Source organism: Pteropus vampyrus, unplaced genomic scaffold (genome assembly GCF_000151845.1).
Source record: "Pteropus vampyrus isolate Shadow unplaced genomic scaffold, Pvam_2.0 Scaffold2, whole genome shotgun sequence".
NCBI lineage: Eukaryota > Metazoa > Chordata > Mammalia > Chiroptera > Pteropodidae > Pteropus > Pteropus vampyrus.
The window spans coordinates 9756210-9770600 of NW_011888783.1; the positions used below are offsets into that span (position 1 = coordinate 9756210).

General features: G+C 34.0%; 1 protein-coding gene across 2 annotated transcripts in view; it reads right to left on the reverse strand.

Moving 5' to 3' along the window:
* PPP1R1C (protein phosphatase 1 regulatory inhibitor subunit 1C) overlaps positions 1 to 12202 on the reverse strand; it is a 114715-nt gene extending 102513 nt beyond the window's left edge. The window contains exons 1-2 of one of the 2 annotated variants that reach the window (XM_011356563.1): positions 11836 to 12202; positions 10138 to 10198 (exon numbers count right to left, since the gene is read on the reverse strand). In XM_011356563.1, coding sequence (XP_011354865.1) covers positions 10138 to 10198; positions 11836 to 11916 — 142 coding nt within the window. In that variant the 5' untranslated portion in view covers positions 11917 to 12202. Of the gene's footprint in view, positions 1 to 10137; positions 10220 to 11835 lie in introns of both variants that reach the window. The other variant, XM_011356553.1, reaches the window with a different exon arrangement.
* Between the last annotated feature and the right edge of the window lie 2189 nt (positions 12203 to 14391).

Consider the following 14391-nt stretch of genomic DNA (forward strand, 5'->3'; position numbering starts at 1 on the left):
TCATGGAAGTCTGACAGTCTTGCCATGTTCACTGACTCTAAGGTTAGGGCTCTCAGCTCTACACAAAACCACCACTCAGGGTTAAAATCATGGAAAAGCAGTTTGCAAGTTATTGTGTGATTTTGGAATAAAACAATAAGTCAGTCCTAGACTGACCAGAGGCAATAAAAATATAGAGGGATAAATTCAACCTGTGTAACAGAATCAGCAGAAAAGCCATTGATAGATTTAGGGGGCAAGAGACAGAGAGAGACACACACAAAGAAAGAGACAGAGAGACAGAGAGATGATTCTAAGTTTGGATGGTTCAGCACTTAGAAGAATAGGAATATTATTAACAGAAATTCTAAGGTCAAGAGTTAATAGGTTGAGTTCAAATTGGTGACACATTTCAGTTAGACACTAACTTTCAGCTGGTAGAGGAGAAGCTCCCTTTCTATATCTAATTATGTTTCTCTTTATATTCATAAATCATGAAAATGGGCATGGAAAGCCTAGCCAAATGAGAAGATAGTCTTAAAGCAATTACTATTCAATAAATGTAACTTATTTTTTAAAACATTCTTCTGATTTAAAAAAATAATAGTTTAATGAATCTCATCATTTGAATCTATGCCAGTAATTTCAATGGCTTTTTTACTAATGGTTTTTAAATAATCTGATTAGCTTTTGATATGTTGGTTTTAAATTCAAATGGTTAGATGTTTAAATAATTATTATTAGTTTTATTCCATTTATAACTTGAATCCACAAAGCTTTTCTAGATGCTTTGGTAGGCCCTGGCCTTTGTAAGTCACATCACTTAGTGGAGGTAAATTTTATTGTGATATTTTTACACATAGTTGGAGTGCTTTAGAAAACAATGATGTGGTTGGGTATTTGAATTATATATGTATATGTATATGTACATGTGTTTGTGCAAATAGATATGTGTACATGTTTTCTAACAGTCTGTTTTTCATCAGACAGGAGAAAAAGTATAAAATAATGTTGCATTATTGAGGCAAATTATTCTAAAAATTGGATTCCAAAATAACTTTTGTTCTCATTTTTCTATTTTGTGCATTAAGTTCTATTTTACAAGCAGGTCAATATATATTTATATACAAAGAATGTGATTCTGAAACTGTTTCCCATAATGATGGAAAATTTCTCCCAGAGAATGAAAAAAAAAGAAAGATTACAAATTTCCTAGCTTTTCTTAGTTCATATAATACTTTTCCCTCAGCATTATTGCCAAGGTCAAAGTGTAATTGTATTCTAACCAGACTGTCAATATATCTTCCTTTGATGATGCAGATTTTGGCAACTTATTTCACTAATAGCTTTGTTAAGCACTATAATTGTCTCTATATCATATTACTCTAAGTGATACAAGGTCATTGAATTAAATTAAAAGATAATCTTCTACCCATAGCACAGAGAATTCTCACAGATATAGATGTAACATTTCCCAGCATGTGCTGGATACCCTTAAAATACTAGAGATGAGTGTGCGGGGGGACATAGCATGGAGAAGGAGGTGATAGCTAACAAAGTAGACATGAGGAAATGAGCAGCTGGGACATTTTCTCCAGGTCATTCCTCCCCTTTCACCTGAGGCTTTCAAGATTCCTTCTGAGCTCCAGGTAGACTACTGTTCTAAATTGTTAGAGTGAAGGAATTACATCTGGCCAGAGTACTTACATTTTAGAAGATAGAGTATATAGTAATAACAATAACTTCAGTAATAATAACTTCAAAAGGTAAAATTTCAGGTAGTATGGAACCCGATTTAGGGAGATATTTTCCAGCATCTCTATAATCTTACCACCTAGGTGCCCCCATCCCTCATGGAGGCTTTTTTGTTTGTAGTTTTGTCTGTTTGTTTAACCTGACGGCCTTGAATGGAACTTGCATCCTCCAAGTAAACCATAGTTTCCATCACGATGTCCTGCACAGAGTACAGGCACTCATATATGTCACCTGCCTAGGTCCTAGGAATATAGTTTAAGCTCCTAGTAAATTCTGCTACTAAATTGTGTCTAGAATTGCTGGAACAGAGTCAGCTCACTACTTAGTCAAAGCCATGACTAGAAAATAATGGGAGAAAGAGTAGAATCCCGAAGCTTGTAGGTTTGTTCCTGAGCAATTCTAAAATAAAGAAATATGGAAATAACACTTCTCCGATACTTACACAGTAAGGTTAGATTTTATTTTTTGTTAGAGGTTGCCAAGTACCACTGTCCTGGATATGATTATGAACTAGATACAATTAGCAAGAGCTGTTAGTGACTTTTTCAATCTTAAATTTGAAACTGGATGTGCCTTTAACTCCCCAGAACAGCTGACAATGATGTGGTCCATGTGTATTATTTTGCAGACACAAAAATGCACATCGTTTTATTTAATAGACACAGAATAGTCTACTTTCTAATGAATATATTTTGTATTTAGTGAAATATGGAAGTATTCAAAAAAATGAAATGCATTTCAGAGTGATAGGAACCCAACTTCCTCACTTTAATAGAACTGAGGAGGATGAGCCACTTTCCTGGGGAAACACAGGCAGTAGCAGCCATCTGAGATCCATATACAGGGCTGAATGATTCCAGTGCCTCTACTTCTAGGTACTACATGCCTGTCTCCCCAAAATAATAGATGCTACTTATGAAGCACCTAGTCTTTGTACTGTGCTTTGCAACATTATAATTTAATACCCCCAAAATGTCCTGAGATGGACATTTCTGTACTGAGTTTAAATATATTTTGTATTTTTGCCACTTATGGTTAGTTTTACTATCAATACACATGTGTTATAAATATGTCTCAGGTAGGTTTCTTCATGAGCATAGAAATGATAGTTTACTATTTTATGCCCCAGAGGAGCTAACACTGTGCCTTAGTGAGAGTGAGTACTCAAAAAGTTTGATAGATTGTCATTTCATTTGAAATCTATTTATTATCCATTTAAATTAAATAATCCATGGGTATCTAATAACTACTCTACTAGATAGTCACTCTGCTAGTTTGAGTAGATGTATCTACTCTATTAGTTTTGAATAAATAATAAAATTTTAGCTCTGACACCAACCCTTAAAAGCTGAAAGCCAAAAGATCAAAAGAAGTCATACAAATGCTTTAGAGATTCGTGAGCATGATAAATAAATGCCTCTATGTCTTGGCCAGAATTAATCTTACCATGGTCTGAGCAGTTGGAATTTCTATTATTACAATTGTATTCTAGTTTATCCAGATGTATTATTCTCTGTTACCTAGACCACATGTTCCTGGAGGACTTAGAAGAAAAACTCAATAAATATTTACTGAATTGAATTGAATGTATCAACCAATAAATAGCTTCAAGAGGTGGAGAGAGGGAAGAGTTTTGAAATAACAAATCCAGCAATGAATGAGGTTAGTCAGGGAAAACTTGAAATTGATGTGAGTCTCCTGCTGTAATTTAAATAAGAGAAATAGGTGGAAAATGTGGAGATTGATTTACACAAATGAGCAAGTCTAGTCTAAGTCAGAAGAACCAAAAGAAGGAACCAAAAAGAAAAAGCTTAACCACAGCACTGGGATGGTGTATGGAAGGGAGAACAAATGGAGTGGGATCAATGTGAGCAATCAAAATGAGTGTCTGATACCTATCTCTAATGGTTTTTATACTCGATATTCAAACTTCTTTCTTTCCACATACTATTAGAATATGAATTTCATTTTTGGTCATATACCAATCTGCCACAAAGATCTCTAATGCTTGCAATAGTATTTTCATAACTTTATAGACATCAGTAGCATGCTTACTTTACAAATTTTAAAAGACATATTTCATGAAAATTATATTTGTAAACAAGACATGTTCAGTTGAAGAAATATCACAATATCACAATATAAGATGCCTTTAATTGTGTATTCTTATCCTGATGATTAAAGAGGTATGGTACATCTTTTCTCTTATCAAGAACTCCCATCTCTTAGGGATGCTGAGACTGTCTAATACAGTTAGGATTGAAAAAGAACTGGGCCATCTTCCAATAAGAAATGCAGGTTTTAGGAGAACTCAGCTTTTCTCAACACAGATATCATGATGCAGGGGATTGCATGACTTCAGCATCACCTTGTTTGCAGGTACTATGCTATCTATGCATTGTTTCACACTTCAATATCCTATTTAAGAAAGGAGGAAACCAAGCACAGAGAGATTAAATACACACCCAATGTCTCACCCCCACAAAGCTGAGATTCAAACTCTGGTCTTAATCCAAAGCTAGTGTTTAACCTACTACAGATACTGCTTCTCTACATCATGCAAAAGTACCTTAAAGGTATTTTCATCTGTTACATTCATCATAAGTAGGGAAACAAAGACCAAGAAAAATGAAATAAATTGACCCTACAATCATACGTCACCAAGCTATTTCTAATTAAAATCAACATAAAAGATGAGCAATATATGCTGTTATTCAAAATGAGCAAAACTAGTAATCTTGCTGAAATAAAGTGGCACTATTTCATTGTTTTATAATTTGCCCTTTCATTTTCTTTCATTTAACTTAAAGATTATACTAGTTCCTTTGAACACTTATAGTGTAGCAAACTTGGCCATTACTAGGAACTAGAACCTCACTTTTGGCTCACAATTTTGGGGCTATTTGGCTGCACAGACTGAATAGTTATAAACAAATAAGTCAATCAATGGTATAGTACATGAATCTCTGAAAGCTACATTCATCACTTGTTATTAGATCATTCAGCATGGTTTGGCATGTAATAACTCATAGAAATGAACTCTGAGGAGAAAAAAATAAGTTTTTCTGACAATCTCATAAAAATCAATACTGGTTAACTCTTGAATGGTCTTCAAACATTGGACATTGTTTTGTACTATCGTTAGTACTGAGATGGCAAAATAAATGTTAAACAATTAACAAGGATAGTGAATCAGAATGAATTACAACCACATTCCCAGAGAATATGAGAAAACCTAGAATGAAATGAAACTGTATGAACTGTGGGTCCAGTACACTTTTACTTGAATACATTTGATTGGAGGTCCCCATAGGTGACAGGCATGTCCAGGACTGGGCTGATGACGTCTTTCTTACTCATCCTTAAGAGTACCAGGAAAATCCTCAGTGTGATTCTGAACCTTGCACTCAAGGTGCCCATTGTCTTTTGACCACAAATTATTCATTTTATAACAGAGTCTCCATGAAAAGAGTATGTGCATATGAATGCCCTAACACTGGAAATAAATCTTCACTTTAACTTTGTTGACCCTGCGAAACCTCCCATTGTCAGCAATTCTTGGAGCCCCTCTATTTTTAACCACTATCTGAGTCCAGCAATACTCTCTAGCTGTCATTCAATGTCTTGAGATTATAAATCCAGAACCTTCAAAATCTCATTGGCTTAGCATTAGAGTCATAAAATGTGAGCCTCATTCAGAAAGTCACATGCTATATCCAGAATGGACTATGGCTTCTTTTTCAGTTTGTGGAACTGAATAACTCAATCAATTGGAAATTCCAGTTCTCTCTACTGACTAGACTTACTATCAAGGTTGAAGGGAGACAGTGTGATATTTAATTTGTGTTCCTCATGTTAACTAATTTTTAAGATCCTGATCTATGTAAGAAAATGCTTTTTTTTTTTTAATTCCTCATTTCTAAGAATATTTGGAGCTAAAATTGTCAAAGATAAACTCAATCTTCCCCTCAAATTCGACTGTGATAGGAAGTTCAATATATAAGACCCCAAACCATTTTATATTATATTTCTGGTTGCAATTTTTAGATGTACAAGATTTTAAATGATGCCAAAACTCCTGGGTATTTACCCAAATCTTCACTAAGCTCCAAGCTTCTTATAGTTCACTCATGTTTAGTAGGCATCAGGTCCATTAAATTTAATTGTAACCATATTGTCTCTGCTTAACAGTAAGTGGAAAGAATGAATGCCACAAACTTTAATATTCAGAAGGCCTAGTCTAGGCTGGCTTCTCACTGGAAGATTGTGTACAGCTCTTGGCTCCAAAGGCCAACAGACAAAGGGAAATTGAATACAGTTCATTAAAGCTTTACAGGGGCCTGGGAATATTCAATCCAGAAAAGAAAATAATAAAGAATTCTTTTTAGCATTTAAAAAAGTGAGTAAATAAAATTTATTATAAAAAAGTGAGTAAATAAAGAGTTACTTTAGAATAAAGTGGAACATCACTCAAGTTTGGTATAAGAAACTGTATTTTCTAACGTAAAATTATTGAATCTGGAATTGAAAACTGGGGATAACTATAGATTCTTCTCTGAGATATATAAAATAGAGTGAGTTTCTGGTATGTGGACTTATGTATCTTTCATGGAGATGTATGGTTAGATTAGATATTTTCTGAAGTACTTTTCCAATTCTAGATTTTTAATACTAGTAATCAAATATAGTCTTCTTGGAAGTCTATTTAAAGACAAGTAATGTTTAAGTAAACCTAGAAATGTGATTAAGTAAATTGCAGAAAGTGGCATTGTCATTTATTTCTAAATAAGGAGGATTTATGTGTAGTCATTCCTCTAAGTAAAAATATAGGAACCAAGCTCGTTAATTACAGATTATACAAGATAAAAAGCAAATAGCACGTAGTACAAGAATAAACAATGAGGCTCTACTGTTTTGCCTTAGAGAGCTTGTCCTAAATAGGCTCCTACTCAGAAGAGGAACTGAAAATACAGAAAGGTATCTGGTAGCCCCAGAAAACATTTGAAAAAGATGAAATGTTTCTTTGGTGCCTCTCTACCCCCACATCTCAAGTTTCCAGTATCTTTTTTACAGCCTTCTGTTTAGAGTCATTCTTAGAAATAAGCATATAATTTATGTCATCTCCATCATAAAGACACACCCTCTGCTATTAAATATTTTTAGGTCCAATGCTTTCAATTCAATATTTTTAGTTCTGTTTCCCATTATTTTGAGTTAACTGATTAATTTATGCCAGAGAATGATATGTCCTTAAGAGGGTATACTTTTGTATGTTTCTTTAATGCTTCTACTGCTGAGAATTCTAGACTACTGGTTCGAAAGGGACTGATGGGACATTTTGTTGTCCCTGGAATCCTACCAATCAGGTGCCTACCTCATCTGTGTGTTTTGACCAGCATAGATGAACTAGGAAACAAACAATCTGGATTTACATGTTGAAATATCTTTCTGTTCTATTTCTCTTCTATCAAATATAAACAGAATGCATATATATTTCTAAATTTAAAATTAAATCATTTTTTCAAATATTCTTTTATAATTGACTGTCTACAAACTCTTGAAGAGGTTAAAAGAAAGTTATGTCTAATCACTTAACAATGATTACAATCCAATCATATGAATTGAAAGGGTTTGTTAATTATGTCTCTAAATGGAAAATTTAATTTTCCTTGCCTCATTAATTGACAATAAAGAAAGATTTTCAGGGATTTTAAACAGCGTTAATGATAGGCAATTCCAACACTCACCGGTTTGCTGCGCAATTTCAATAAATTGAAGAGATTTGTTTAGTTTGCCAGGATTTAAAGCTATGGTCAATTTTTATTTGTCAAAGTATACATTGCTTTTGAGAGCTAGAAGAAGCAATTACTTTAAAAAGGTCATTTGACACTTAACAAGGTTTTTTGTTGTTGCTGTTATTTGTTTTGTTTTGTTTTGTTTTGTTTGATAGTGTTCAGATATTTGGAACATAAAGAATTGTGGCGTAGGACAGAAATATTTAGTAAAGATGAAATTATAAAGATTCTGTTCCACTTGCTATATCTTAACTCTTAAATATCATGTGCAAAGTTTGTATGTCCAGAACACATAAGCTAATGACACCTAACATTTGCTGCACTTAGACATTTTTAAAGTGTATTCACATTAACTCTTTTAATCATTACAGCAACCCTGTGAAGTCGAAAGGATGGACATTATAATCTCTATTTTATAGCTAAGAAAACAAAGCTTGGAAATATTGTTCCTTACCCCAACACCACATGGCTAATTAGACCAGTATCCAGAGTGAGTTTGGTTTGGTATGGTGTTCTTTTGCTGCTATTAGTTTGTCTGTTGGGTCCTCAGATTTATTTCCTTAGTAATCATGGTTCTAGACCATGTTTACTGAGAAAACTACATAAGTATTTGAGTTTTTGCTACAAGAACCCATACTAGGCCAAATACGGGCTGCCATTGCTTTATACTTCCAGAGGCAGTTCAGTCCCTTGCAAACTATTCTAGGATCCAAAAAGAGGATGAAGATGCAGAAAGATGACATTACTAAAATTGCATAGTTGTCAGTGGCATGCTATTTGCCAAGGGTGCTTATAAACAGAGAAAAAAAAATGGAGTCAATAGGGAAATAAGACAATGCCATCTAGTGATTAGGAGGTCTGATAAGAAAAAGTTTCTAGAGAAAATCTAAATTTGGTTGACAGAGATATTTCAATATAAATCCTAATCTACTAAACTAAGTGGTTTAAACAAAAGGACTTATTTAAGGTTTGGGTTTGCTTGTCAGTAGAACCTGAATGTTTAGTCACATTTAGAGAGCCTTCACTATGTAATGTAAATGGAAATTTGCAGGCCAGCATCATGCCATAGGAAATGCATGGGCTTTAGTATTATAATCATCTGTTTTTGTGTAATCTGTCACATAATGTAGTAACTTCTGCAAAAATCACTTCATCACTCTGATACTCACTTTCCTCATCTGTAAATGATACATATTTGGCATTCGAGAAATAGTTGTTACTATTTGGGGGCTCAAATAAGAACCACAAGGTCACTTACATGGCTTCACTGTGTTCAAACAGTAACAATACCTGCAGAACTCTGAAAGCTGCTCTTTAGGAAGCAGAAAAGAACCTAGAAATCAAATAGGTCAGCTCTTTCCAAGGCTGGCATAGGGAGGTAACTCTACGACATTGTGGAAAAGTCTGTCACTGAGCAAAGGCAGTGGTAAAAAATTGCTAAAAAATTACCTCCAATCTGAGAAAATTTCATTATTATGTTTATTTACTTGCATTCATTTGTAAACTTTAAGTGCATACCATTTGTACCTCTTAGTCATCCAAATATGTTAACATTAATTAAGAGAGATAACATATTTGAAAATGATCTTAAAATGCTATAGCACTTTAAAGGTATAGGATCAATTATAATTCTTTATTTTCAGCAGGAATAAATTTGCCTTTTGTTTTCCATCAGCTGAACACCTTCTTGTATTTGGACCCAACAATGAATATTTTATTAGAATTGTACTTTCTTTTCTTATGGATGTTTCTCTAATTAGAAAGGAATCTGCAAAAGTCAGACTATTTACTACAATGTATATTCAGACTTATTATGTTTTCACTACTCAAACTCCTTTTGTCCACCCTTATTGTTTATACCTGCAAAAATCCAACACCAAGTGCCACCTGGTTACAAATTAATACCATAACCTTTGTTGTCTTACTTGTATTTCTAGAAACAGCACTTAAATATGATATTAAAATCACCCTCCTTCAATAGGTAACTAATGTTTGCATGTTATAGATCATAGCCCTTTATCAAGAATAATAATGCGGCTTTACTCTTTACAGGAAATGGAAAATAAAACCTCAACAAATGGATGCAAATCTTCAGAGTGGCTCTCAAATGGACAGTGATGAAAATTGATCTGGTTACTTGTCAATTGCATTTTTCAGAGATGACATCAGCAGCAAAGCTATAGCCAATGCTGGCTCAATGCCCACCTCATAACAACCTTTCATGAATAAAAAACCTAATCTGTAAAGATATAAGCATCTCTGGGGCTGTAATTTCAGCTCTGAAACTGAATTAAACAACTTTCCATCAGCCTCATTAGTAAGCACTGAACCAAATTCTATACAAACACCTGAATATATGCCAGCGAATGCTAACAGAACATTTCCTATCATCACCAATACGTCATTCTAGAAGCAAAGCAGGCTGTTGACTGAGACAGTTTCTATATCTATTATTGGTTTTGTTTATGATCCATTTTATAGACTCTCTCGTTAGATTATTGCTAATCGAAATCCTGAATTGAAATCATTTGGAGGTCACATGCTCCTTAATGTTCTTCCAACAATTCTATTCTGTTCCATCAGTGTGAAATTCATCATGCTTCTTTACCTGGGGGGTTATGTTCATTGAGAATCACAAGTGATGCTGGTGTTGGTCTTCTTTTCCTGATCTGTGAATAACAAAGACCCAGCTAAGTTCAGTGAGAGTCAGACAGTACCCCAGGTTACTCTACAATTTACAAAGCTGTCTAGTTCTCATCTTTTTCCAACGTACAAAAACAAATAACTAGAGGATACACAGTAGGTGCTCACTAATTTTATTTTGAATACTAAAAAGCCAGACAGTAGAACTGTCAGATATTAGCTTTATTAGCTTTTTTGACCAAAAAGCTCTGTTTCCACAGAAAATAAATAGTTGTATATAATCAAATGATGCTACAGAAAATTAACACGCATTGACGATATAGGGATGACTTGCTAATTTTAATGGCTCTCTTGGAGCCTCATAGTATTGATAATGCTTTCAAGATCCATTACCCTTATTTCTAAATGAGAGAAGCTTAGAAAACTCAAATTTCTAGCAGGTTAAATTTAACAGCTTTAGTTTTTAATTTATATTATAAGCTTTTCTTATTTTCTATATCACATTTGGAAAAAAAATCAACAAATAAAGAGAGAAGATGAATCGTATGAGAGTATGTAATTTAATAAAAACTAATAGTTTTTTTTTCTTAAGAGTTACAGGAGCATATTATGGTTAGAATTTCTAATGTGTCCTTAATTTCTTAAATAGATAGGTAAATTTCTAAAGTATATGTCACTAGGTTGGTAGATAACAAATACCAATGACATTTTGTCCAGGATAGAACCATTGCCCCATTCAACATAGACACATGTTCAATGCTATATTTATCTGGCCTGAGTCTGGGTGAATCTACTTCAGATTACCAAAACATCCTAGAAAGTCATAAGTCTCAGATTTAATGTAATACTTTGTGTATAATATTTGGAAAAAGATTCAAAGATAATTTATGTTTTAAGAAATTAATGAATTAGGTTGGTGACCCTGTAATTTCTTTGCCTTTGTCTCTCCACTGCGATAATTTTACCGCAAATGATCTTTTAAATGGTTCCATTTCATGAAGAATCTAAGTAAATCTGAATACAAAAGACAATACAGACGTAAACCAATCACTCATGAGAGAGACAGAGAGAGAGAAATACAGATATATAGACATGTTCGACATGAAACATGAATCTAGATGTTAAAATACTATTTTTAATATCTGAATAAAATGGCTTTTAAATTATACATAGACCTACAAACCCTATCTATCATATATTACATATACTTACAATTACTGCTTTAGATACATAATGAAAACCATTACAATAAAATATTAAGTCTCAAGTCTGAAATTATTTTAAGATTTAATGCTTTCATTGTTAAATGAATCTTTTTATTCTATAATAATGAAAACAAGGTTGCTAATTTTGAGAATATTTTTAAAGTTTCTCTAAATATTGAACCTGTTATTTTAATAAGCAAAAGGAAACAGATTTTTGGATCCAAATCTGAATTGCTAATAATACCATTTTTCCTTAACAAGTGTTAATTTTGTATCACATAAAGTGCATATCTTACCAATAGTTCACCCAGTGCAACTCAAATAGTGCATGGAGACCAACTTATTTTTTATTCACATATCCTGGAAAGCCACAAAGGCAAATGCAAGCAGTAGAGAAGCTTTCAATTAATAACAAAAATGTATGTCTGTATTACGGGTCCCCACCCAATTCCACTTACCTGCTCTGCTGCTTCAGGGGCAATCTGACTCTGGAATAAAGGCACAGCAAATTGTATCTTTTTGGGACTGTTGGGCTCCATGACAATGACAAGAGTTAGTCAGAGATGTGAAGAGCTCAGGAAAACTAACCCCAAGTGCTGTCTCAGATGTGTTTCCTCAGGCGCACTCCACCCAACCACACAGCACGCTTTGTAATAAATAGCCGTAATTCCAGAGCGAGCAAGTGAAGATGCCGAGGTCTGAGTAACTCCCTCTCCAACATCCACAGTGATGCCTGGCTTGCCTGATCCCCCACCAATGCCTCGAATCTCCTCAGTACAATACAGAGAGAAACAATAAGCTAATTGTGTGCCTCTTCACTGATACACATGCCAAACATACACTCAGCAGCTAATTGAAAATGCAATGCTAGCCTTGAAGGACTTGCTGCCCTGGGATTTGAAAGAAAGGCTCTATCTACTGTACATTACTAATTGGTTGCTCAAAAGTGCAATGTAAGCTCCCTCTGAGTATTGCAGGGATGGGCCATTCATTATTGATGAACATAAAGCAAAGCAAGAAGTTTTTAGAGTTGGGGGTAGGGTTTGGGTATGGAGTCATTTCATTTCTCTTGTAGCAACTTATGTTTCAGACACCTTTGCTACTTTATATTCAGCCACCAAATAGTTGAATGTCCACAGAAGGTAAACCACAATCAAAAATATCTGCTATTTTTATGCTGCACGATTTAGTTAGGTAAGACTGATCACAGCAGGCAGAGCATCTGTGGTGTAGTGAAGACAGCGCTGCCACCAGCTAAGCAGATCTTAGTTCAAGTTCCACCCCTTTCATTAACAAGCCCTGTGGCCTCAAGCAAATCACAAGCTATGTCTAGGACCTCATACATTCATCAGAAAAAGGAAGGGGTTGGACTCAATGACCTTTAAGCTCCTGTTCTGTTCCACCATTCTATAATTGTAGTTCAGTTTTCATTAGAGTGGAAAGTATTGGACAGCTAAATTTAGCAAACAGCTTGGAAGTAACTGCTGCTGCAGTGACCTCTATTTTATTTCCTTTTGGTGCTGGTTATAGCCTCCGAGTTGGAAGAATACAGAAGTAAGTAGAAAACATTAGTGGAAACAAATGGTATCCAAAGTTGTGTTTTGTTGTCAATAGTAGGATATGTGTAAAGACAAAAACTTGAAAAAAACTGTAAAAATAGTAATCTCCAGAATGATAGAGGATGACAGTCACATTGGCTAGTGATGAAGGCAGAGAGAGATACTGCCAGATCTCCACATCTGTGAAAGTTAAAGGGGAGGCAATAGCATAGTCAGATGGCCTTCACGCGTCCAACTCCCTTTGTGAAAGAAGCCTGAAAACGAAGCAGCTTTAATGGAAGAGAACTTGAGTTCTCTGCATCTTTATTTGAAATGTATTGTTTGATTAATACTAGACTTCTTATATGTTTTTGGATTTATATAATACGTTTTGATTGCTATTCTGGTTATTTACGAATAAAGTTTTTTGTTTTTTTTTTTAAATTATGAGTCCATACCAGGTATCCATCTTAATGATTTAAGTGTGCAATGCTCTGTTGAAAGTGATATGCATTATTCAAGTAGATTTCTATACTCATGAGGAAAAAAAAGTAAATGAGGATGTGGATGTGAGAGTACTTTCAGCTGGAGAACAGTGCTGACAAGCAAGAAATTTTGTAATGGGTTCATCCTTGTAGTGTTGAAGGAAATTTTATAAATTACATTATGTGTAACAGTTTAGAAAGTCCTGAAAGAAAATATGAATTAATATAATTAATGAACTTATTTCTCTGAATATTTCTTCAAATTATACAAAAGGAAAATAAAACAGTATTTCTAGTGAACAATTAATACAAAACTTTATTTAGTGTAGTAATTAAGAATATGCACTTGGCAGCCTCTAGTTCAAACCCTGGCTCTGCTACTTATTCAGTTTATCAACTTAAGCAGTAGGAGAACTTTCTACTGTAAGTTTTTGATGAAATAATTCTTTAAAAAAGATCATTGCAAGGCCAACACACGATAACCACTCAGTAAAAGATAGCTGTTATTTTTTCTTCAACTAGATTTTTCAAAAGGCTTGAAGATATGTATTTTTAACCTCAATCTCTACCTTTTTGATACCAGTTAGGATAATAGGTGGTAAAGTGAAACTATGTACGCTTTACGGTATAAATGTCAACAAAATGATTCTCATTAACTAATTCCTCTATTTTTAATAGTTTTATCAGAGATAATGTTGTAAAGGGTCTGTCTAGATGCTCTAAACTTCCCTCTTCACTGGGCCATCTCCTGTGCATCCTTTATGATTCAGCCGAGTAGTATTGCCTCTAGGAAGTCTTTATAAGTTTACTACTACCCACACTCTTCTGTGGTGGCAAAGCACCCAGTATACCTCCAATGAGGTCCTTTTTGAGCTAAATACTGATTCTAAGAATCACTTAAAATGCAATTTAAATTTGAAGTAATCTAAATTTTTTAATGCGTTTATATGGAGAATATAGTTATACTAAATATTAGGTGTACATTTTTCTC